A 27,343-nucleotide genomic window follows, 5' to 3' on the forward strand; every position below is an offset into this window, starting at 1 on the left:
ACCCATCCATACACATATAATATTGTGAAGCAGCAAGAAATTTGTACAAGTTCATTTCACCACCTCTTTATCTTTTCTCAACTGTCTTCCTAGTCCTTATCCATATGGACTATTAAAATATATCATTATTTTATTCTAATGGTGCAGTATTATATTGGTATTTTGTTTGGATGAGTTAGCATTTTCTGTTTGCTCTCCTTCACTTTCATGAGTGTTTCCTTTATTAGGAAAATTAAATAGTTTGTCAGCTGGGCTTTTTGTGGCTAAGTTGGTTAAGCCTCTGACACTTAATTTTGGCTCAGGTAATGGTCTCAGAGGTGTGAGGTTGGGCTCTGTGCTGACAGTGAGGAACTTGCTTGGGAATTTCTCTCTGGGTCTCTCCTCTCTCCCTCTCCATCTCACTCTGTCCCTCCCCTGCTTGTGCTCACTCTCTCTCACACAAAATAATAAATAGACTGAAAAAATCAAAGCAATAAAAATGTGTCAGCAATGTGTTTCAGATGGATGTGTGTATATTTGTGCACGTGTGCATGAGAACGAACCACGGTTTGTTTTTATTTACTCTTCTGAGAACGTGTGAGTGCGGGGATATTCCCCGTTGTTGCACATTTAGACTGTCCCTGATACATTTATAATTAATTCTATTAAGAAATTGTTGGTGCATAGATTTTGTTTTGTGGATACCACTGGTCACATCTTCATAGGAAATCAAAGGAGGTATAAAACAGTGTGAATTACCACATCCTTTATTCCATTTCTATGGACATTTATTTTATGCCAGTTTTGTACCCGTTTCTTTCACACATTGGTTTGAAAGAAACTTGCGTCATATTTTAAAACTCTTGGAAGAGTTAAAAATGTGCTGGATGGCTACCCTTCTGGATATGAAAGAACTGAAATACTCGTGTCCTGATGCCTCTTTCGTTGGTATGTTACTATGCTCAATCAGTACTGCGCAGCTGGATGGAAATGGTCATCAGACGAGCCTTAGAGCCTTAGAGCTGGCATTATGTTTGATCTAGTGTGACTGTCTCTGCAAGCTAGCTTCCAGAAGGGTGATCATTCATATAATATACATGGGTGATGGAGAGTTTGTATACTACCAATATATCCTTTCCTTTCGGCCTTTCCTTGTACTACGTAAAGGTTTGCATTATAGCTCTTTGACTTGTCATGGCTTTGAGAATGTATCTGTGTTTATCTCTATATATTTACCCAAGTAATTATTTTATCCTAGGCAATGATGCAAAGCATTACACTTTGTACATAAGTTACCCATTTGGATAATGCTTTAAAATGTGACTAGAATGGTGATATGGAGTAATCCTACCTCTTTGAGGAATTTTATGAAGGTTGGTGTAATTACTCTAATGGAGTAATGTGTGAAACACAAATCTGCAGAAGGAAGAGTTAAGTGTTGGTCCCTGGATTTTAGAGTTCTGATTCCAAAGGACTCTGCACAGCCGATGAATTTTCAGAGTTCCTGTTAAATTGGCATGGTAATTTTAAGCATCTTTGGGGTTAACGTTGAGCACTGTTTGAATGGTGTTGTTGTCAGGTTTTCTCTCATTGAGTATTTGTTTTACTTCCACACACACACACAGAAACCTGATATTTGTTTGTAGGCAGAACTAGTAGCAATGTGTTGAATGTAACTGAATTCTTTGTAGAAATATATTCCAGGGCATAGATTCGTATAACTGAATTTATTTTCGAGATCATGTTGTATCATGACCTGTGCCATGTGTGGTGTGTGTATTCCAGTTGTGTGCAATTATGAGATACATATGAAAAATAATGAATCTGGGGTGCCTGGGTGGCTCAGTCGGTGAAGGGTCTGACTTCGGCTGTGGTCAAGATCTCACTGTTTGTGAGTTCAAGCTCCATGTTGGGCTCTGTGCTGACAGCTAGGAGCCTGGAGCCTGGTTCAGTTCTGTGTCTTCTTCTCTCCCCCATGTCCCCACTTGCACTCTGCCTTTGTCTCTCTCTCAAAGATAAATAAACATTAGAAAAAATTTTTAAAATGCTGACTATCACTCTGTGTGCATCAATTTCCTATTCTTTCTGATTTCCCTCCCTCTTTTCCCTTATCCCCATTTTCTCTGAAATGCACACATATTTTTATTTTATTTAATTTATTTTATTGATTTTAAATTCTCTTTTTTATTTTTTTGAATTTATATCCAAATTAGTTAGCATATAGTGCAACAGTGATTTCAGGAGTAGATTTCTTAAGCCCCTTACCCATTTAGCCCTTCCCCCTCCCACAATCCCTCCAGCAACCCTGTTTGTTCTCTGTATTTAAGAGTCTCTTATGTTTTGTCCCCCTCCCTGTTTTTATATTATTTTTGCTTCCCTTCCCTTATGTTCATCTGTTTTGTCTCTTAAAGTTCTCATATGAGTGAAGTCATATGATTTTTGTCTTTCTCTAAGTTCATTTAGCATAATACCCCCCAGTTCCATCCACATAGTTGCAAATGGCATGATTTCTTTTTTTTTTGATTGCTGAGTAATACTCCATTGTGTATATATATATACACAATTCTTTATCCATTCATCCATTGGTGGACATATGGGCTCTTTCCATACTTTGGCTATTGTTGATAGTGCTGCTATAAATATGGGGGTGCACACACATATTTTATAGTACTTTCAGCCTACTAGGCTGAGAATGAAATACATTTTGTACCTATGACTGATGCAGACACAGGTCAATTATTTGATTTTTCTTACATTAAATATTATAATTTTCTTTTGTGACAATATAGAATTAATTGGTATGACCTATGACAATTTCATGAGTTCATGATTTATTCAAAGAGTTACTTGTACAATGCCATGCCCTGTCTTATAACATGCTAAATTCACATCCTGCCAACATTTTATTGCTTTGAAGATTGCTTTTAAAAATTGCTAAATACTTGCTGTTGACAGGAAACATGTGGTAAGAAAGAATGGACCAGAAAAATGGAAGTTCTTTCACTGGCTTTATCCTGCTGGGTTTCTCTGACCGGCCTCAGCTGGAGCGAGTCCTCTTTGTGGTTCTTCTGATCTTCTATCTGCTCACCCTGCTGGGAAACACAACCATCATTGCGTTGTCCCGCCTGGACCCACACCTGCAGACTCCCATGTACTTTTTCCTGTCCAACCTAAGCTTTCTGGACCTGTGTTACACGACCAGCACTATTCCTCAACTGCTCGTTCATCTCAGGGGAGCAGACAAGTCTATCTCCTTCGCTGGCTGTGTAGCTCAGCTGTTCATTGCTCTAGGGTTGGGATGCACAGAATGCATTCTGTTAGGGGTGATGGCATTTGACCGCTATGCAGCCGTCTGCAGGCCCCTGCACTACACAGTGATCATGCACCCCCGTCTCTGTGCCCTGATGGCCTCTGCATCATGGTTCACGGGTTTTGCCTACTCCTCATTGCAGACGGTGCTCATTTTTCTTGTACCACTTTGTGGGAAGAATAAAATAGACCACTTCTTTTGTGAGGTTCCCCCATTGCTCAAGCTTGCCTGTGTTGACACCACTGTGTATGAGTCTGAGATCTTATTTTCAGTATGGTCTTTCTTTTCATACCTGTGGCATTAATCACATTCTCCTATGGTCAGATCATCAGAGCAGTGTTAGGAATAAAGTCAGCCGCAGGACAGAGGAAAGTGTTTGGGACATGTGGGTCCCACCTCACCGTGGTCTCCCTGTTCTATGGCACGGCCATCTATGCTTACCTGCAGCCCAGCAACAACCACTCCCAGGATCAGGGCAAGTTCATTTCTCTCTTCTACACCATTGTCACCCCCACAGTCAACCCCTTCATATATACCCTGCGGAACAAAGATGTGACGGGTGCAATGAAGAAGGTGTTCTGTTGGGACTATGACTCCAGATGACTGGGGTGAAGACTCTTTGATGGAACACTTTGAATGTCAGAGGCTTTAAGATTGTGTGTCCTTTACGTGTCGTCCAACATTTCCCCTGACAACTCTCAAGGGAATTTCCTTACCTCATTCTTCTTTTTAAGTAACATTTTCTGTTTTAAAACTTTTTTTAAAAAAGTTTATTTATTGAGAGAGAGAAAGAGATAGAGAGAGAGAAAGAGAGAGAGGGAGGGAGGAAGAGAGAGTAGAGGAGGAACAGAGACAGAGGGAGAGAAAGAGAGAGAATCCTAGTCAGGGTCTGCATTGTTAGTAGAAAACCTGATGCAGGGCTTAAACTCACGAAGTGTGAGATCATGATCAGAGCCAAAATCAAGTGTTGAATGCTGAACAAATTGAGCTAACCCAGTTTCCCCCTTACCTCATTCTTTTATGCAATGAATGTTCAAAATCCAAGCTCACGGATTCATTGCAACCTCCAGAGAGGCTGATTTAGTGTCCCAGTGCATCTCCATCATATTAATATTTTAAAAACCTGCACAGGTTTTTCTTATTTCTTCCCCTTTTGGGTGTACTATTCTAATTGGCAAAGACATTTAGGTCCATAGCATAAAAGGCGTAGTCAAAATAAGAATAGGAACCACAAAAACAGTGTAAGAAATATTAACATTTTAGCACATTCTAGCAATTTCCGGAGGCATATCACTTATTCTTGCATTTGATCATGGCTCTGTTAGAAGGCTGTAAGTTGACTGTATCACAGCTTCTTGACAGAATTGGTGGGGAACCACGGGATAGATGAAATTTAGGTCAGAGAAAATCCTGGGAACACCAATCTTGACACAGTCATTCAGATATTAGGCCCCAGTGTGACCGTACCTGTGTGACAGTAATTTTACATAGACTTCATGTCATAGGGGGCGATGGCATGATGCACTCATCCCAGGGACATTGGGAGCATCAGGTAGCAATACAGCAGGTGATGCTTATGTGTAATGTGTGTAATGCTGTGCAATGTGAGGTGTGCACCTCCCTTGAATTTATGATGAGCCACCTCATTCATTAAAAATGACTTTTGAATGGGCACCTGAGTGGCTCAGTCGGTCGGGTGTCTGACTTCTGTTCAGGTCATTATCTCATGGTTTGTGGGTTCAAGCCCTGCTTGGGCTTTGTTCTGTCAGCTCAGCCTATAGCCTGCTTCAGATTCTGTGTCTCCCTCCCCTGCTCATATGATCTCTCTCTCTCAAAAATGAATAAACATTAAAAAAATGAGTTTTGAACACATCGAATGACAAAAGTACTTTTTATATTCTACTTTTTTTTAAACCTACAGTAATGCAGCAAATGTTTCAAAGGTAAAATATATTTAGATCCTTTCTTCATACCAATTTACAAATTGTTTGATCCAGGCATGTAGTGATTAAGGCTTTTGGATCTCACATCTGCCAAAGATTCCATACAATTTGAATGCAGGGATATATTATCAAAATATGAAAAATGACCTCCATTTTCCAGGAAATCCCATGTTCTATGGTGCTTGTTTAGATTCACCAGGAGAAAATTTAAGGAATGAATAAAATGTATATTAAGTATTAAAAATCTCAATATGTCTAAGCTTTACATATAGCCATCGCATTATGAAATAACATACAATTCTGAATGATGAATAATAAATATAAACATCTCATAACAAGTGAATGTGACATTGTAGCCTTTAGATCTTAATTAAAGCTCAGTTTGCATATAAATATGTTTTGTGTTATGGATCTGAGTTTTTGTACATATTATTGTCATGAACAGTACATTTTTTGTGGTTCCAAACAAATTTTAGGATTGTTTGCTCTAGTTTTGAGGAAAATGCTGTTGCAATTGTGATTGGGATTGCGCTGAATGTGTAGATTGCTTTAGGTAGTATTGACATTTTAACAATATTTATCCTTCCAATCCATGAGCATGGAATGTTTTTCCATTTCTTTTTATCTTCTTCAATAACTTGGTTATTGTTGATAATGCTGCCATATAAACATTGGGGTGCATGTGTCCCCCTCGAATCAGCATTTTTGTATCTTTTGGATACATACCTAGTAATGCAATGGCTGGGACATAAGGTCTATTTTTAATTTTTTTGAGGAACCTACATACTGTTTTTGAGTGGCTGCACCAGTTTGTATTCCCACCAGTAGTGTAACAGGGTCGCCTTTCTCCCCATTCTTGTCAACAACTGTTGTTTTCTGAGTTGTTCACTTTAGCCATTCTGACAGGGGTGAGGTGGTATCTCATTGTGGTTTGGATTTGTATTTCCTTGATGAGATGTTGAGCATCTTTTCATGTGTCTATTAGTCATCTGATTGTCTTCTTTGGAAAGGTGTCTATTCAGGTCTTCTGCCAATTTCTTCTCTGGATTATTTGTTTCTTGGGTTTATTATTTGAGTTTGATAAGTTCTTTAGAGATTTTGTATACTATCCCTTTATCTGATATGTCATGTGAAAATATCCCTTCCAGTTTTCAGAAGCTTTTTAATTTTGTTGATTGTTTCCTTTGCTGTGCAGAAGCGTTTTATCTTGATGAGGCCCCAATAGTTCATTTTGCTTTTGTTTCCCTTGACTCCAGAGACATGTCTAGTAAGAAGTTGTTCCAGTCGAGTTCAAAGGGGTTGCTGTGTGTGTTCCCCTCTAGGATTTTGATGGTCCCTGTCTTACATTTTGGTGTTTCATCCATTTTGAGTTTATTTTTTAGCATGGTGTAAGAAAGTGGTCCAGGGTCATTCTTCTGCTTGTCACTGTCCAGTTTTCCCAACACCATTTGTTGAAGAGAATGTCTTTTTTCCATTGGATATTCTTTCCTGCTTTGTCAATATTAGTTGGCCATACACTTATGGGTCCATTTCTGGTTTCTGTTTTGTTTCCATTGATCTACATTTCTGTTCATTATGGCAGTACCCTACTGTACTCCCGACTAGAACTTTGTAATATAGCTTGAGTCTATAATCATGATACCTCCAGCTTCGCTTTTCTCTCTCAGGATTGCTTTGACACATCTGAGTCTTTATGGTTCCATAGCAATTTTAGGATTGTTCTAGCTCTGTGAAAAATGCTGGTGATATATTTATAGGGGTTGCATTAAATGTGTATGTTGCTTTTGGTGGTGTGGATATTTAACAATATTTGTTCTTCCAATCTATGAGCATGAAACGTTGTTCCCTTTCTTTGTGTCTTTCTTTCATTTCTTTCGTAAGTGTTCTATAGTTTTCAGGGTACAGATCTTTTACCTCTTTAGTTAGGTTTATTCCTAGGTTATCTTATGGTTTTTGGTGCAATTGTAAATGGGATCCATTCCTTGATTTCTTTTTCTGCTACTTCCTTATTGGTGTGTAGAAATGCAACAGATTCTTGTATGTTGATTTTCTATGCTGTGACCTTCCTGAATTCAGGATTAGTTCCACTAGCTTTTGTTGGAGTGTTTTTCAGGTTTCTACGTAGAATATCATGTCATCTGCAAATAGTGAACGTTTGACTCCTCCCTTGCTATCTGTATACCCTTTATTTCTTTTTGTTGTATGTTGCTGAGGCTAAAAGTTCCTGTCCTGTGTTAACTCGTAATGGTGGGACTGAGTATCCTTGTCTTATTCCTGTCTGTAGAAGAAAGGCTCTCAGTTTACCCATAAAGGATGATATTAGCTGTGGGTCTTTCATATATGGCCTTCATAATGTTGAGGTATGTCCCATGTATTCCTATGTGGTTGATGGTTTTTATTAAGAATGGATGCTGGTGCTTTCAACAATAGGTAAACAATGGAAAGAGCCTAAATGTCCATCAACTGAGGAATGGATAAAGAAGATATGGTGTATATATACAATGGAATACTACTTGGCAATGAGAAAGAATGAAATCCTGACATTTGCCGCAATGTGGATGGAACTGGAGTGTATTATCCTAAGTGAAATAAGTCAGTCAGAGAAAGATATATGTTTTCACTCCTATGTGGAAGTTGAGAAACTTAACAGAAGACCACGGGGGAAGGGAATGGGAAAATAGAGGTACAAATAGAGAGATATGGAGGCAAACTGTAAGAGACTCTTAAATACAGAGAACAAACTGAGGGTAATGGGGGGGATGGTTGGGGGAGAGAGGAAAATTGGTGATGGGCATTGAGGAGGGCACTTGTGGGATAAGCAGTGGGTAAGTGATGAATCACGGGAATCTATCCCCCATATCAAGAGCACACTACACACAGTATATTAGCCAACTTGACAATAGATTATATTAAACAGAAGATGTGGGCATGCATATATATATATATATATATATATATATATATATGCCATGGAATATTAGTCAGCCATCAAAAAAGAGTAAAATCTTGCCATTTGCAATGATGTGGATAGAGCTAGAATGTATTCTGCTAAGTGAAATAAGTCAATCAGAGAAAGACAAATACCATATGATATTACTCATATGTGGAATTTAAGACACAAAACAGATGAACATATGGGAAGTGTTGGGAGAGAGAAGACGGGAAATAAATCACAAGACACTCTTAATGATAGGGAACAAACTGAGGGTTGGTGGAGGGAGTTGGGTGGGAGATGGGCTAGATGGGTGATGGGTACTAAGGAGGGCACTTGTGATGAGCACTGGGTGTTGTATGAAAGTGATGAATCACTAAATTCTATTACTGAAACCAATATTGCACTGTATGTTCACTTACTAAAATTTAAATTAAAAAAATGTGGATGCATGTAGGAAGTATAAAGCTAAGTGAAATAAAGACAGAGAAAAACATATAATATTTGTTTCACTCATATGTGGAATTTAATAAACAAAACAAAAGAACAAAATAAAAAGAGGCAAATCAAAAGAAACCCGACTCTTAAATATTAAGAATAAACTGATAGTTACCAAGGGGTAGGTGGGTGGGGGGAGGGTGAAATAGGTGAAGGGGATTGAGTACACTTACCATGAGGAACACTGAGTAATGTATAGAATTGTTGAATAGTAATCTTGTATACCTGAAAGTCATACTACACTGTATGTTAATTACTGGAATTAAAATTTACATGTAAAAGTAAACAAAATAAATATAGTTTTCCTCATCCCCCATCAAAAAAAGGATGGATGCTGTATTTTGTCAAATGTGTTTTCTGCATTGGTTGATGGGATCATATGGTTCCTATCCTTTCTTTGATTAGTGTAGTATATCATGTTGATTGACATGTGCATAGTGGATGGCTATGCAAATAGTGAACCAGCCCTGCAGCCCAGGAATAAATCACACTTGATCTTGGTGAATAATTCCTTTAATTTACTGTTGAATTCAGTTTGCTATATCTATCTGGTTGAGAATTTTTGCATCCAGGTCATCAGGGATACTGACCTGTTATTCTCCTTCTTAGGGGGCAGAGGGTTCTTTGCTTTTGGAATCAAGGTAATTCTGGCTTCATGGGATGAGATTGGAAGCCCTCCTTCGGATTTCTGTTTTTTGCAATAGTTTGAGAAGAATAGGTATTAACTGTTCCTTAAATGTCTGGTAGAATTCCCCTGGGAGGCCATCTGACCCAGGACTCTTGTTGTTGGGAGATTTGTGATTACGAATTCCATTTCTTTGCTGGTTATGGTCTGTTAAAATTTTCTATGTGTTCCCGTTTCTGTTGGTAGTTTGTGAGTTTCTAGAAATTTGTCAGTATCTTCCAGATGGCCAGTTTACTGGCATATAGTTTTTCATAGTATTCTCTTGTAATTGTTTGTTATTTCAACAAAGTTGATTGTGATCACTACTCTTTAATTCATGATTTATTTATTGGTTCCTCTGTCTTCTTTTTGATAAGTCTGGCTTGAGGTTTATCAATTTTGTTTATTCTTCCAAAGAACCATCTCTTAGTTTCAGTGAGCTGGTCTACTGTGTTTTGTTTGTTTCTTTCGATATCATTTATTTCTGCTCTAATCTTTATTATTTCCCTTCTGCTGGCCTTAGGCTTTTTTAAATTTTAACATTTTTATTTTTAAATATATATTAATTTACATTCAAGTTAGTTATCCTATAGTGCAACAATGATTTCACGAGTCGATTCCTTAATGCCCCTTACCCATTTAGCCCATCCCCCTCCTGAAATCCTCTAGTAACCCTCTGTTTGTTCTCCATATTTAAGTGTCTCTTATGTTTTGTCCCCCTCCCTGTTTTTATATTATTTTTGCTTCCTTTCCCTTATGTTCATCTGTTTTGTATCTTAAAGTACTCATATGAGTGAAATTATATGATATTCGTGTTTCACTGACTGACTAATTTCACTTAGAATAATACCCTCTAGTTGCATCCACATAGGTGTAAATGGCAAAATTTCATTCTTTTTGATGGCTGAGTAGTACTCCATTGTGTGTGTGTGTGTGTGTGTATACATACATACACACACACCACATCTTCTTTATCCATTCTTCCATCGATGGACATTTGGACTCTTTCCATACTTTGGCTATTGTTGATAGCTCTGCTATGAACATTGGGGTGCATGTGTCCCTTTGAAACAGCATACCTGTATGCCTTGGGTAAATACCTAATAGAGCAATTGCTGGGTCATAGGGTAGTTCAATTTAAATTTTTTGAAGAACCTCCATACTGTTTTCCAGAGTGGCTGCACCAGTTTGCATTCCCACCAGCAATGCAACAGAGATCCCCTTTCTCCACATCCTTGCTAACATCTGTCGTTGCCTGAGTTGTTAATGTTAACCATTCTGACAGGCGTGAGGTGGTATCTCATTGTGGTTTTGATTTGTATCTCCCTGATGATGAGTGTTGTTGAATATTTTCTAATGTGTCAATTGACCATCTGGATGTCTTCTTTGAAGAAGTGTCTATTCATGTCTGTTGCTCATTTCTTCACTGTATTATTTGTTTTTTGGGGTGTGAGTTTTGATAAGTTCTTTACAGAACTTTGGATACTAACCTTTATCTGATATGTCGTGTTCTTCCTCCATTCCCTTGGTTGCCTTTTAGTTTTGCTGATTGTTCCTTCGCTGCGCAGAAGGTTTTTTATTTGATGAGGTCCCAGTAGTTCATTTTTTGTTTTTGTTTCCCAGCCTACAGAGATGTGTTTGGGTAAGAATTTGCTGTGCCAAGGTCACGGAGGTTTTTACTGCTTTCCCTCTAGGATTTTGCTGGCTTCCGTTCTTACACTTTAGGACTTTCCTCCATTTGAGTTTATTTTTGTGTGGTGTAAAGAAGTGGTCCAGGTTCATTTTCTGCATGTTGCTGTCCAGTTTTCCCAGCACCACTTGCTGAAGAGACTGTCTTTATTCCATTGGATATTCTTTCCTGCTTTGTCAAAACATTAGTTGGCCATACATTTGGGTCCATTTCTGGGTTCTTTATTCTGATCCATTGATCTGAGTGTCTGTTTTGTGCCAGTACCGTACTGTCTTGAAAATTAAAGCTTTGTAATCAGCTTGAAGTCTGGGATTGTGATGCCTCCAGTTTTGGTTTTCTTTTCAAGATTGCTTTGGCTATTCGGGGTCTTTTCTGGTTCCATACAAATTTTAGAATTGTTTTTTCTAGCTCTGTGAAGAATGCTGTTGTTATTTTTATAGGTATTGCATCGAATATATAGATAGCTTTGGGTAGTATTGACATTTTAGCAATATTTTTTCTTCTTATCCAGGAGTATGGAATATTTTTCCATTTTTTGGTATCTTCTTGAATTTCTTTCATAATCTTTCCATAGTTTTCAGCATATGGATTTTTCACCTCTTTGGTTAGGTTTATTCCTAGGTATTTTAGGTTTTTGGTGCAATTGTATATGGGATCGATTCCTTGATTTCTCTTTCTGTCGCTTCATTGATGGTGTATAGGAATGCAACCGATTTCTGTGCATTGATTTTATATCCTGCAACTTTGCTGAATTCGTGGGTCAGTTGTAGCAGTTTTTTGGTGGAATCTTTTGGGTTTTCCATATAAAGTATCATGTCACCTGCAAAGAGTGAAAGTTTGATCTCTGTCTGGCCAGTTTGGATGCCTTTTATTTCTTTGTGTTGTCTGATTGCTGAGGCTAAGACTTCCAATACTCTGTTGAATAACAGTGGTGAGAGTGGACATCTCTATCTTGTTCCTGCCCTTAGGGAGAAAGCTCTCAGTTTTCCCCCATTGAGGATATTAGCATTGGGTCCTTCATATATGGCTTTTATGATCTCAAGGTATGCTCCTTCTATCCCTACTTTCTTGAGGGTTTTTGTCAAGAAAGGATGCTGTATTTTGTCAAATGCTCGCTTGGCATCCATTGAGAGGATCATATGGTTCTTGTCCTTTCTTTTATTGATGTGATGAATCACACTGATTGTTTTGTGGATATTGAACTAGCCTGCATCCCAGGTATAAATCCCACTTGGTCGTGGTGAATAATTTTTTTAATGTATTGTTGGATCCACTTGGCTCCTATCTTGTTGAGGATTTTTGCGTCCATGTTCATCAGGGAAATTTGTCTGTACTTGTCCTTTTTAGTGGGGTCTTTGTCTGGTTGTGGAATTAGGGTAATGCTGGCTTCATAGAAAGAGTTTGGACGTTTTCCTTCAATTTCTATTTTTTGGTACAGTTTCAAGAGAATAGGTGTTAACTCTTCCTTAAATATTTGGTATAATTCTCCTGGAAAGCCATCTGGCCCTGGACTCTTGTTTTTTGGGGAGTTTTTGATTAATAATTTGATTACTTTACTGGTTATGTGTCTGTTCAAATTTTCTGTTTCTTCCTGTGTCAGTTTTGGTGGTTTATATGTTTGTAGGAATTTGTCCACTACTTCTAGATTGCCCATTTTATTGGCATATAATTGTTCATAATATTCTCTTATTATTGTTTTTATTTCTGTTGTGTTGGTTGTGATCTCTCCTCTTTCATTCTTGACTTTGTTTGGGTCATTTCCTTTTTCTTCTTGATCAAACTGGCTATAGGTTGATCAATTTTGTTAATTCTTTCAAAGAACCAACTTCTGGTGTCATTGATCTGTTCTATGGTTTTTTTTCTTTTGGTTTCATAGTATCTGTTCTGCTCTAATCTTTATTATTTCCCTTCTTCTGCTGGTTTAGGGTTTCTGTTCTTTTTCCAGCTCTTTAATGTGTAAGATTAGGTTGTGTATCTGAGACCTGTCTTCCTTCTTTAGGAAGGCCTTGTTTCCTATATACTTCCCTCTTATGTCTGCCTTTCTGTGTTCCAGAGGTTTTGAGCTGTGGTGTTATCATTTTCATTGTTTTCCGTGTACTTGTTAATTTCCTCTTTAACTTCTTGGTTAGCCCATTCATTCTTTAGTAGGATGTTCTTTAGTCTCTAAGTGTTTGTTATCTTTCCAAATTTGTTCTTATGGTTGATTTCAAGTTTCACAGTGTTGTGGTCTGAAAATACACACGGTATGATCTTGATCTTTCGTACTAGTTGATGACTGATTTGTGTTTTAGTATGTGATCTATTCTGGAGAGCTTTCCATGTGCACTAGAGAAGAATATATATTCCACTGCTTTAGGATGAAATGTTCTGGATATATCTCTCTAGTCCATCTCTTCCAATGTGTCATTCAAAGCTATTGTTTTCTTGTTGATTTTCTGTTTATATGATCTGTCCATTGTTGTAAGAGGGGTGTTGAAGTCCCCTACTATTATGTTATTATTATCAATGAGTTTCTTTATGTTTGTGATTAACTGATATATATTTTTGGGTGCTATCATATTTGGAGCATAACTATTTACAATTGTTAAGTCTTCTTGGTGGATAGACCCCTTAATTATGATATATGTCCTACTTCATTTTTTGTTACAGTCTTTATTTTAATGTATAGATTGTTTGATGTAAGTATGGTTACTCCAGCTTTCTTTTGTTGACCATTAGCATGATAGATGGTTCTCCATCCCCTTACCTTTAATCTGAATGTGTCTTTAGGTCTAAAGTGGGTCTCTTGTAAACAGCATACAGATGGATCTTGTTTTCTTATCCATAATGTTTCCCTCTGTCTTTTGATTGAAGCATTTAGTCCATTGACATTTAGAGTGAGTACTGAAAGGTAAGAATTTATTGTCATTATGTTGCTTGTAGAGTTGGAGTTTATGGTGGTGTTCTCTGGTACTTTCTAGTCTTTGTTGCTTTTGGCCTCCCACCCCCTCCATCTTTTCTCCCCTCAGAGAGTCCCCCTGAAAGTTTCTTGCAGGGCTGGTTTAGTGATCATGAATTCCTTAATTTTTGTTTGTCTGGGAAACTTTTTATCTCTCCTTCTATTTTGAATGACAGCCTTGCTGGATAAAGAATTCTTGGCTGCATATTTTTCTGATTCAGCACACTGAATATATCCTGCCACTCATTTCTGGCCTGTCAAGTTTCTGTGGATCCGTCTTCTGCAAACATGATCTGTGTTCCCTTGCAGGTTAAGGACTTTTTTATTTCCCTTGCTGCTTTCATGATTCTCTCCTTGCCTGGTATTTTGTGAACTTGACTATGATATGCCTTGTTGATGCTCGGTTTTTGTTGCATCTAATAGGAGTCCTCTGTGCTTCCTGGATTTTGGTGACTGTGTCTTTCCTCAGGTTAGGAAAGTTTTCTGCTATGATTTGGGGAAGGGTTATCACATAACCCTTCTACCCATTTTTTTTTCTCTCCTTCATTTCTGGGACCCCTATGATTTTGATGTTCCTTTTAATGAGTCACTGATTTTATAATTCTTAAATTGTGCTCTTTTGCCATAATCTTCCTCTTTTTTCTGCTTCATTATTCTCCATAAGTTTGTCCTCTATATTGGTGATACTCTGGTCTGACTAATCCATCCTTACTGCCTTGGCATCTATTCAAGACTGCAGCTCAGTTAGAGCATTTTTGATTTCATCCTGACTAGCTTTTACGTCTTTTACCTATGCAGAGAGGGATTCTAATCTGTTTTCAACCCTAGCTAGTATTCTTACTATTGTGATTCTAAATTGTGGTTCACACATCTTGCTTGTACCTGTGTTGATTAAGTTCCTGGCTGTCGTTTCTTCTTCCTGCTCTTTCACTTGGGGTGAATTCATCCCCCCCCTGTCATTTTGAAGGGAGAAAAGGAAATAGTAAGGTAAAGAAAAATTAAAATTAAAATTAAAAATTAAAAACAACACACACAGACACAAAAATCCAATAATGATGCTAGATCCTATGTGTGTTTTGGTCTGGTTGTTGAAAGGAGCTTGATAGATTGGAGAAAAAGGGGAAGGAAGAAAAAGGAAAAACATTTGAAAATTTGAAAAAATGAATACAATGAAATAGAATAACAATGAAATGATGGAAGTAAAATAGAATTTGAAAAATTTACAAAAATGTACAAAATATAGTAGAAAAAGCTAAGTAAAATATTTTTAATAAAACTTCAAAATAAAAATAAAATTTTCTGTTTCTGTGTTCAAGAAAAAGAAATCAAAAAGAGAAAAAAAAGGAAGAAAAATTGAATAGATGGGCCAGCCAATAGACTGAAATACGATTGAAATTATATTGTTTTCCCCTAGAAGTCAGACTATGAAGTAATTTATAGTCCATAAACTAAGCTGGCAGAGATATTTGTGTTCCTGAAGAGGGAGGTTGCTCAAATTGGATGGGGTTTATTGTAATGGCTCTGTTCTCCACTAGATGGTGCTACTTAGCTGACTGGGGTGGACTCTTCTGGCACCTGCAGGTACGTACGCGTATGCATGGGAGGGGTGAAAATGGCATCACCCAGCTACCCAGCCTCTGGTATCGGAACTCTGCTCTCCAGGATCAGCACTCACACACCCGTCCTTTGTCTCCGGCTTCCATCCACTCCCGGCTTCTACACTGTCCGTGAACAAGCTGTCAGGCTGCCAGGTGACACCTCCCTCTTGAGTTTTATCTTGACCTGCTCAGATCCTCTCTGGGAGGGGCTTGCTGAGCAATGGTCGGGTGCTGGCCCACCCCCAAGAATGTTTGTGAGACCGCGCTGCTGCCAATGCCCAGAGACTGCCTCTGGGTGCCAGCCCACCCCAGAAGATGTTCCCGCGATTGTGTAGCAGCAGCGTTTCAGGGATTATGAAAGATCACAACACACATCCGGCGCCAGGCTTCACCCTTAAGGACCTTGTTCTAGTACCAGCAAATGTGGTTGTTCTCCCAGGGTCCACTGGGACCGGGTGGCTGCACAGCCTCTACCGAATGTCCTTCCAGCTGGGGGACTGCTTCTCCCCATGTGGCTCAGACCCGACTCTGCTCCTGGGGATTCGCCCTTCCCACCAGAGCACCTCCAGGTATCGAGCTGTGGCGTTGCAGACTCTGTGCCCCACCGTGTTTATAGAGTCTTAATGGAATTTAAACGTCTCCTTTCTCCTTTCTCCCTTTTTAGTTCAGTTGCTCAGCTGTTTCCACTTTCTCTCCAGCTGCTTTGGGGGGTGTTTTTCCTGTACTCTGCCCTCAACTCGTCCTCTCTCCACACGCAAAAATGGCTCCCTGCCCTTCGCAGCTTCTTTCTTCCCAGTTCACCTCTCTGCGTTGTGTACCTGCCAAGTTCTGTGGTTCAGGTGGTGCAGATTGTTGTGTTAATCCTCAAATCAGTTTTTCAGGTGTGTAGTTGATTTAATGTTGATCTGGCTGCATTTCAGAGACGCGAGATGCCAAAAAAACCTTCCATGCCGTTCTACCATTTGGCTCCTGGCCTTAGGTTTTATGCTGTTCTTTGTCTAGCTTCTTTAGGTACAAGGTCAGATTGTGTATTTGGGACTTTTCTTCCTCTTGAGTGAGGCCTGAGAAGAAAAGCACAATAGCAGGGTTGTAATTCTTTCCCTCCTCAGGATGCCCAGAGTGTCAGTTCTCCACATAACTACCAGGATGGGATCCTCCTGGAATGTGAATAACTGAGAAAATCCAAGTCTAAGAATCTTTTTATTTTTTATTTATTTATTTATTTTTTAATTTTTTTTTTTCAACGTTTATTTATTTTGGGACAGAGAGAGACAGAGCATGAACGGGGGAGGGGCAGAAAGAGAGGGAGACACAGAATGGGAAACAGGCTCCAGGCTCTGAGCCATCAGCCCAGAGCCTGACGCGGGGCTCGAACTCACGGACCGCGAGATCGTGACCTGGCTGAAGTCGGACGCTTAACCGACTGCGCCACCCAGGCGCCCCCCAAGAATCTTTTTAGAAGGAGATAGTTTATACCCTTAGGCAGAATATGCTAAAGGAAACTGGAAGTTACGGATCTTTGAGAAACAGCAGCAAAGTACCCATCAACGTCCCTCCATTTTTCTTATTGATTATTTGTAAGTCTCCTGATGAACTCATAATCAATTTGAACTTAAATACAAAGACTAGTTTAATTTAAATAAACCATGTACATTTTATTAACAACAAGATAATATTTTAAATTATTTGAGGACACCATTAAAACCAATGGCTGTAAACTGTACAGTGTTTCAAAGGATTTGAGGTTTTTCTCCCCCAGCCACATTTGAAGTTTGGTAGAATTTGGTGGCCCTCATTTATATTCACACTAAAGATTAGAATGTGCCTAATTATTAGCTCTGTGATTCCATAAAATTGGTTATGAATGAAATTAAATGAAGAACGTATTTACATATTTACATTTAATATTAAGCAAGTGAATGCATTCTTTTTTTTTCACTTTAGCAATAATATATTACAGCCAGCATGAGTTACTTGGTAAATATGCTCTCATATGTTTTTATTTTTATTTATTTAGTTTTTTAATGAAATTTATTGTCAAATTGGTTTCCATACAACACCCAGTGCTCATCCCAAAAGGTGCCCTCCTCAACACCCATCACCCACCCTCTCCTCCCTCCCACCCCCCATCAGCCCTCAGTTGATTCTCAGTTTTTAAGAGTCTCTTATGCTTTGGCTCTCTCCCTCTCTAACTTCTTTTTTTTTCTTCCCCTCCCCCATAGACTTCTGTTAAGTTTCTCAGGATCCACATAAGAGTGAAAACATATGGTATCTGTCCTTCTTTGTATGACTTATTTCACTTAGTATAACACTCTCCGCTTCCATCCATGTTGCTACAAAAGGCCATATTTCATTCTTTCTCATTGCCACATAGTATTCCATTGTGTATGTAAACCACGATTTCTTTATCCATTCATCAGCTGATGAACATTTAGGCTCTTTCCATAATTTGGCTATTGTTGAGAGTGCTGCCATAAACATTGGGGTACAAGTGCCCCTATGCATCAGTACTCCTGTATCCCTTGGGCAAATTCCTAGCAGTGCTACTGCTGGGTCATAGGGTAGGTCTATTTTTAATTTTGTGAGGAACCTCCACACTGTTTTCCAGAGTGGCTTCACCAGTTTGCATTCCCACCAACAGTGCAAGAGGGTTCCCATTTCTCCACATACTCTCCAGCATCTATAGTCTCTTGATTTGTTCATTTTAGCCGCTCTGACTGGTGTGAGGTGATACGAGTGTGGTTTTGATTTGTATTTCCATGATGAGGAGTGACATTGAGCATCTTTTCATGTGCCTGTTGGCCATCCAGATGTCTTCTTTAGAGAAGTGTCTATTCATGTTTTCTGCCCCTTTCTTCACTGGGTTATTTGTTTTTCGGGTGTGGAGTTTGGTGAGCTCTTTATAGATTTTGGATACTAGCCCTTTGTCCGATATGTCATTTGCAACTATCTTTTCCCATTCCGTTGGTTGCCTTTTAGTTTTGTTGGTTGTTTCCTTTGCTGTGCAGAAGCTTTTTAGGTATGTATCTTTTTGTAATGTTTATGTATTTATTTTTGAGAGAGAGTGTGTGGCTGGGGGAAGGGCAGAGAGAGAGGAAGACAGAATCCCAAGCAGGCTCCACACTGTGTGCAGAACCCAATGTGGGGCTCAAACTCACAAACTATGAGATCATGACCTGAGCCCAAATCAAGAGTTGGACGCCTAACTGACTGAGCCACCCAGAAGCCCCTCATTATTTTATTCTTATGGTGTGTTTATGAGATGGAAACATGGTTTGTTTCTATTCCCTTTTCTGACCAGGTGTGAGTTAGGGGATATTCAAGTTGTATATAGAGAGAAAATGTTATTAGGTAAAATAAAAATAAACAGAATATACAAAACAAAAAAATGACATTCTCTATACTAATTACCAGCAAAAAAAGAACATAATTGAAGTGACATCTCACAGAATACTATTTGACAGTAATAAGTGAGAGAACAGGCATCCAATGTGAGAGGTTGTTGCACATTGAGACTGTATCAAATACCATTTTAATTCACTGTATTAGGAATGATTTTGTGCTAGACTTCAAAAGTCTTAGGGGCATTAAAAATGTCCCCATTAAATGGATAAAGAAATTGTGGTTTATATACACAATGGAGTACTATGTGGCAATGAGAAATAATGAAATATGGCCCTTTGTAACAACATGGATGGAACTGGAGAGTGTTATGCTAAGTGAAATAAGCCATACAGAGAAAGACAGATACCATATGTTTTCACTCTTAAGTGGATCCTGAGAAATTTAACAGAAACCCATGGGGGAGGGGAAGGAAAAAACAACAACAACAAAAAAAGAGGTTAGAGTGGGAGAGAGCCAAAGCATAAGAGACTGTTAAAAACTGAGAACAAACTGAGAGCTGATGGGGGGTGGGAGGGAGGGGAGGGTGGGTGATGGGTATTGAGGAGGGCGCCTTTTGGGATGAGCACTGGGTGTTGTATGGAAACCAATTTGACAATAAATTAAAAAAATAAAATAAATAAAATGGATCAATATAAAAAATTAAAAAATAAATGGATCCATATAAAACAAAAAAAATGTCCCCATTAAACTGGTATTTTTAAGCATCTGTGGGTCAAAAGGGAAGCACTGTCACTCAACGGTGGTGTTTTCAGGGTCTCTCTGATAGATTTTTACTTGTTTTACTACCATAACAGCAACAGCAACAACAAGGAAGAAGAAGAAAAATCTGGTGTAGCTTTCACAAATACAATCCTTTAGTTACAGAGGCAATGTTGCCGAAATGTTTATTTGCAGAACTAGTAGTGAGATTTTGAATGTAACTGAATTCTTCGAAGAAGTGTATTCTAGGTCATAAATCCTTATATCTGAATGCATTTTGGAGATTCTGTTGTACTATATTTTAAAACACGTAAGATGTGTGCAAATCCAGTGGTGTGGAGTCATGAGGTACGTATTTCTAAGAACGTCTCTCCCTCTCTGCTCCTCTTTCTGATGGCTCTACCTCTTTTCCCTCATCCCCATTTCCTCTAAATTGTACGTCTTCTAGTTTGATTTCAGGAATAGAATTTCATGATTCATCACCTACTTATAACTTATAACCCAGTGCTCATCCCATGTCCCCTCCTTTATGCCCATCAGCCATCTAGCCATCCCCTGCCCACCTCCCATTCCGGCAACCCTTAGGTTGCTCTCTGTATTTTAAGTCACTTATGGTTTGCCTCCCTCTCTGTTTTTATCTTAGTTTTCCTTCCTATGTTCATCCGTTGTGTTCCTTAAATTCCACATATGAGTGAAATCATAGTATTTTTTTTTGACCAACTTATTGTGCTTAGCATAATGCCCTCTATTTCTATCCGTGTTCTTGCATATGGCAAGATTTCATTCTTGTTGATCTCTGAGTAATATTCCATTGTATATATATATCCCACATCTCCTTTATCCATTCATCAGTTGGTGGACATTTGGGCTCTCTCTACACTCTGGCTATTGTCGATAGTGCTGCTATACACATTGGGGTGCATGTGCCCCTTGGAATCAGCACTTTTGGAGAGCATTTGGATAAATGCCCTCATAAGGTAATTCTATTTTTAATTTTTCAAGGAATCTCCAATTGTTTTCCAGAGTGGCTGCAAACAGTTTGCATTTCCTCCAGCGGTGCAAAAGAGTTCCTCTTCCTCCACATCGTCACCAACATCTGTTGTTGCCTGAGTTGTTAATTTTAGCCATTCTCACGGTCGTGAGATGTATCTCATTGTGGATTGGATTTGTACTTCCCTGATGATGTGTGATGTTGAGCATCTTTTCATGTGTCTCTGAGCCATATGGATGTCTTCCTTGGAAAAGCGTCTATTCCTGTCTTCTGCCCGTTTCTTCACTGGATCATTTGATTTTGGAGTGTTGAGTTTCCTACGTTCTTTATAGATTTTGGATACTAACTCTTTATCTGATCTGTCATTTGCAAATATCTTCTCCCATTCCATCTGTTGCCTTTTAGTTTTGCTGATTGTTTCTTTTGCTGTGCAGGACCTTTTTGTCTTGATGAGGTCCCAATAGTTCATTTTTGCTTTGGTTTCCCTTGCCTCTGGAGACATGTCCAGAAAGAAGTTGCTGTGGCCAAGATCAGACAGGTTTTGCCTGCTTTCTCCTCGAGGATTTTGATGGCTTCCTGTCTTAAGCGTAGGTCTTTCATCCATTTAGAGTTCATTTTTGTGTGCGGTGTAAGAAAGTGGTCCAGTTTCATTTTTCTGCATGTCTAGTTTTCCCAACACCATTTGCTGAAGAGACTGTCTTTATTCCATTGCATCTTCTTTCCCACTTTGTCAAAGATTAGGTGGCCATACCTAATGGTTTGTGGGTCCCTTTCTGGGTTCTCTATTCTGTTCCATGGATATATGTGTTTGTATTCATGCCAGTGCCATACTGTCTTGTTGAATACAGTTTGGTAATACAGCTCAAGGTCCAGAATTGTGATGCTTCCACTTTTGGGTTTTTTTTTTTCAACATGACTTTGGCAATTCAGGGTGTTTGTGGTTCTATACAAATTTTAGAATTGTTTGTTCTAGTTCGGTCAGGAATACTGGTGTTATTTGAGAGGGATTGCATTAAATGTGTAGGTTTCTTTGGATAGTATCGACATTTTAGTGATATTTGTTCTTCCTACCCAGGAACCTAGAATGTTTTTCCATTTCTTTGTGTCTTCTTCAATTTTGTGCATAAGCTTTCTACAGTTTTCAGCATAGAGATCTTTCACCTCTTTGGCTAGGTTTATTCCTAGGTATTTTAAGGGGTTTGGGGCAATTGTAAATAACATTTACTTCTTTATTTCTCTTTCTGCTCCTTCATTATTGGTGTATAGAAATGCGACCGATTTCCATACATTGATTTTATATCCTGTGACTTTGCTGAACTCATGTATCAGTTCTAGCCGTTTTTTGGTGGAATCTGTTGGGTTTTCCATGTAGACTATCATGTTATCTGCGATGAGTAAACTCTTGACTTCCTCCTTGCCTATTTGAATGCCCTTTATTTCTTTTTGTTGTCTGATTGCTGAGGCTAGGACTTCCAACACTATGCTGAATAAGAGTGGAGAGAGTGGACATCCCCACCGTGTTCCTGACCTTAGGGGAAAAGCCCTCAGTTTCTCCCCATTGGGGATCATATTAACTGTGGGTTTTTGCATATGGCCTCTATGATCTTGAGGTCTATTCCTTCTATCCTCACTTTCTTTTTCTGCATGTATTGTGAGGATCATAGGGTTCTTATCCTTCTTGTATTAATGTGATGTATCACATTGATTTATTTGTGGACAGTGAACCAGCCCTGCATCCCAGGTATAAATCCCACGTGATAGTGGTGCAGAATTCTTTTAATGTATTGTTGGATCCAGTTTGCTGGTATTTTTGAGAATTTTTGCATCCATGTTCATTAGGGAAATTGGTCTGTAATTCTCCTTTTTAGTGGGGCCTTTATCTGGTTTTGGAATCAAGGTACTGCTTACCTCATATAATGAGTTTGGAAGTTTTCCTTCCATTTCTATTTTTTGGGGCAGCTTCAAAAAAGTAGGTGTTAACTCTTCCTTAAATGTTTGCTAGAATTCCCTAGGAAAGCCATCCCACCCTAGACTTGTTTGGGAAGATTTTTGATTACTGATTCAATTGTTTTACAGATTATGGGTGTGTTCACATTTTCTATTTCCTCCTGGTTCAGTTTTGGTAGTTGATAAGGTTCCTAGGAATTTGTCCATTTCTTCCAGATTGCCCATTTTATTGGGGTATAATTGCTCATCATATTCTCTTATTATTGTTTGTATTTATGCTGTGTTGGTTGTGACCTCTCCTCTTTCATTCATGATTTAGTTGAGTCCTTTCCTTTTTTTTTTCCCTCAGTCTGTCTAGGGGCTTATTGATTTCATTAATTCTTTCACATAACGAGGTCCTCATCTCATTGATCTGTTCTACTGGTTTTCTTCTTTTGATATCATTGATTTCTGCTTTCATCTTTATTATTTCCTGTCTTTTGGTGGTTTGAGGCTTTATTTTCTGTTCTTCTTCCAACTCGCTTAGGTGTAAGATTAGGTTGTGTATTTGAGGTCTTTCTTCCTTCTTTAGGAAGGCCTAGATTGCTATATACTCCCTCTTATGACCACCCTTGCTGCATCCCAGAGGATTGGACAGTCATGTTTTCACCTTCATTGTGTACCATATACTTTTTAATTTCCTCCTTAAATTCTTGGTTACCCCTTTCATTCTTTAGTAGGATGTTCTTTAATCCCCAAGTATGCTTGGTCTTTGCAAATTTTTCCTTCTGGTTGGTTTCAAGTTTCATAGCATTGTACTTCAAAAATATGTATGGTATGATCTTGATATTTTTGTATTTGTTGAGGGCTGATGTGACCCAGCATCTGATCAATTCCAGAGAATGATTCATGTGCACTGGAGAAGAATGCATATTCTGCTGCTGTAGGATGAAATGTTCTGAACATATCTATTAACTCCATCTGGTCCAGTGTGTCACTCAAAGCCATTGTTTCCTTGTTGATGTTATGTTTAGATGATCTGTCCTTTGCTGTAAGTGGGGTACTGAAGCTCCCTAGTATTATGACATTATTATCAATGAGTTTCTTTTTGTTTGTGATTAAGTGATTTATATATTTGGGTGTCTAATGTTGGGGGCATAAATATTTATAATCGTTAGGTCTTTGTGATGGATAGACCCCTTAATTATAATATAATGCCCTTCTTTCATCCCTTGTGACAGTCTTTGTTTTAAAATCTAGTTTGTCTGATACAACTATGGCTATCCCAGCTTTCTTTTGACATCCAGTAGCATGATAGGTGGTTCTCCATCCCCTTCCTTTCAATTCATAGGTGTCTTTAGATGTAAAATGAGTCTTTGTAAGCAGCATATGATGGGACTTGTTTTCTTATCCATTCTGATACCCTAAGTCTTTTCATTGGAGAATTCACTCCATTTACATTTAGTGAGATGTATGTACATTTTACAGTACTAGTAAGCAAAGACTGAAAGACTGTATTTCCTATGACTGATACAAACACAGGTCCATTATTTGATTTTTTTTATCTTAAAAACTAATGATTTACTTTTTGTGACAATGTGGAACTAAATTGATAAAACTATGGAAATTTCATGGGTACATCATTTATTCAAATAGTTTTGATAAAATGTCTTGGCCATGTCTTTTTATATGATCAATATACCCCCACCAACAGTTTTTTTTTGTTTTAGATATTGTATAAATTGGTAAATGCTTGGTCTTGACAGGAAACATGTAGGAAGAAAGAATGGACCAGAAAAATGGAAGTTCTCTCACTGGCTTTATCCTGCTGGGTTTCTCTGACCGGCCTCAGCTGGAGCGAGTCCTCCTTGTGGTTCTTCTGATCTTCTATCTGCTCACCCTGCTGGGAAACACAACCATCATTGTGTTGTCCCTCCTGGACCCACACCTGCAGACTCCCACGTACTTTTTCCTCTCCAACCTAAGCTTTCTGAACCTGTGTTACACGACCAGCACTGTTCCTCAGCTGCTGGTACATCTCAGGGGAGCAGACAAGTCTATCTCCTTCACTGTCTGTGTAGCTCAACTGTTTGTCTATCTAGGGTTGGGAGGCACAGAATGTATTCTGTTAGGGATGATGGCATTTGACCACTACGCAGCCACCTGTATGCCCCTGCACTACACAGTGATCATGCACCCCCACCTCTGTGCTCTGATGGCTTCTGCATCATGGTTCATTGGTTTTGTCAACTCCTCATTGCACACGGTGCTCACCTTCCTTGTACCACTATGTGGGAGAAATAAAATAGATCACTTCTTTTGTGAGATCCCCCCACTGCTCAAGCTTGCCTGTGTTGACACCACTGTGAATGAGTCGGAGCTCTTCTCTGTCAGTGTGATCATTGTCCTCATACCTATGGCATTAATCACATTCTCCTATGGTCAGATTGTCAGGGCAATGTTAAGAATAAAGTCAGTTTTGGGGCAGAGGAAAGTTTTTGGGACATGTGGATCCCACCTCACCGTGGTCTCCCTGTTCTATGGCACAGGCATCTACATTTACCTTCAGCCCAGCAACAACTACTCCCAGGATCAGGGCAAGTTCATTTCTCTCTTCTACACCATCGTCACCCCTATGGTCAACCCCTTTATATATACCCTGCGGAACAAGGATGTGACAGGAGCAATGAGGAAGGTGTGTGTAGGGGCTATGACTCCAGATGACTGAGGGGAAGACCCTTTCATGGAAGACTTTGAATGCCAGAGTCTTTATGATTTCTGTGTCCTCAACATTTCCCCTGACAACTCTCAAGGGAACTTTCTTAATTTCTTCTTTTATACAAGTGAGTGTTCAAACTCTAAGTTCATGGACGCAGTGCAGCCTTCAGAGATGCTGAGTTAGTGTACCTAGACCATCTGCAGCATATTAATAGTGTAAAAAGTTCCACATGATTTTCTTAGTTCACCCCCATTTGGGAACACTGTTCCGTTTCTAATTGCAAGACAGTGACACACACACCATGAAAGCATACCAATATAAGAATAAAAACCACCAGAACACGGTATTCAATATTTATATTGCAGCAGATTCTAGGAATTGCTGGAGGCTATTGCTTCTTCTCGCAGTCAGATCACTGCTCTATTACAACGTCTGTGGCCTGACTGGATCACATCTTTTTCTGCGAAGTAGGAGGACAACTGTGGGGAAAAACAAATTTTTGCTAAGAGAAAACATGCCAACATCTATCCTGATAGAGCTATTCAGATATCAAGCCATGGTGTAATGTTGCCATTGTGATACTGTTTTCATTTTGAAACACAATTCTTTGTTTTTCAAAAAAATTTTATCTCTAGAATTGCTTTTTATTATTTTAGTTTTCAATTAAATTTTTATTGTTAAAATTATTAATGGAATAACATTATTTATTTTTATTGTTTTATTAATTTTTTATTGTTTTATTTATTAATTATTGTTAAAATTATTAATGGAATGCCATTAGAGTTAACCTACAGTGTTATATTCCTTTCTGGTGTACAATATAGTGATTCCACATGTCCATCATCACATGTACTCTCTTTAATCTCCATCACCTATTTAAACCCATCCCCCCAGGCCCTCCCCTGTGGCACCAGTGACCCCAAAGATGGGAAGGGAGATTCTCAGTTACATTCGTCCCTACCTTCGTAGCCCTGTCCTGGCCTTAGGGCTGTCACACGTTAGCATAACGGCAGGGTGTGCGGTGTAGGGTGGCTGCACTCTGAACACGCCCTCTGCGTCCTGCTAAACTCACTCCTGGATCAGTCATCAGAGCGCCGTCACCCCCGTGAGACGCTCCTGTACCTCCTAGTCTGCACGTTTCGCAGCTACTGTTGGCCAGAGTCCCGCTCTGACCGGGCTCACGGAGGAGGCAGGAGCAGGTCACAGACCCCTGGCAACTCCCCACTTTGCAGGTGACTGCTTTTTGGATGCTTGTTTTGTGGCACAGGTGAGATTTCTTTCACTTTGTGGTGTTATGGAATGTTTGAGATCTGATGGTGCAGACTGGGAACCACTTTGCATGGATACGTGGTTCACCGGGAAGGGGGGCTGGGTGTAAATGCAGAAAAGAGAGGGTAAATGACTGGAGGTCAGAGGATCAGGGGAAGGGGTCCCTGAGGTGACCTTAGGGACTGGACACTGGTTTTGGTTAGGAGACATTTCCTTTCTTCCCCAAGGTTCTTCTAGCTGTTTTGGAATTAAAGTGACATGAGGAAGTAAAAGGAGAAAAACACCCAGAATTTGAGTACCTGATGGAATCTTGAACCACTCAAGAGCTCCATGGAACAGAGTCACCCCATTTTGATGTCATTATACATACACACAAGGTAAACATTTAGAAATGCCATCTTTCAGTGTCTGCATTGAAATTTGGATCACAAATGAGAGGGCTGCGTTTGTAGATGGGATAATGAAAGAACATGTTCATTTAGCAACTTTGTAGGGAGATTTTTGTATTAAATAGCTATAAAATATGACCTTAGGAGAGGAAGTTTAAGTGTGATAAAAGAAATGAATGATATCTCTTGTGGTTATTTATTTTTTCTTAGATAAACTAAGATACGACAGATGCAGAACACTCAGCAAACTTAAGAAGTACAAATGTGAATATATATATATATATATATATATATATATATATATACATATAAAATGAAATTATTGCCACCATTGTGTTAGCTAACACCTCTATCACATTACGTTATTACCTGCCATAGACTCTAAGTCTAAAG

The 27,343-nt window shown here is 38.9% G+C and overlaps 1 protein-coding gene and 1 pseudogene across 1 annotated transcript; both read left to right on the top strand.

Annotated features, from left to right (window-relative positions):
- The first annotated feature begins 2,954 nt into the window (after positions 1-2,954).
- Positions 2,955-3,892, top strand: LOC115514767 (annotated as a pseudogene).
- A 20,467-nt stretch (positions 3,893-24,359) lies between these two features.
- On the top strand, positions 24,360-25,301 carry LOC115514704 (putative olfactory receptor 2B8). The gene has a single exon (XM_030316844.1). It carries the CDS (start codon positions 24,360-24,362, stop codon positions 25,299-25,301), a length of 942 nt encoding a protein of 313 aa, XP_030172704.1.
- Positions 25,302-27,343: the final 2,042 nt, after the last annotated feature.

This window comes from Lynx canadensis, chromosome B2 (genome assembly GCF_007474595.2).
Source record: "Lynx canadensis isolate LIC74 chromosome B2, mLynCan4.pri.v2, whole genome shotgun sequence".
Classification (NCBI taxonomy): Eukaryota; Metazoa; Chordata; class Mammalia; order Carnivora; family Felidae; genus Lynx; species Lynx canadensis.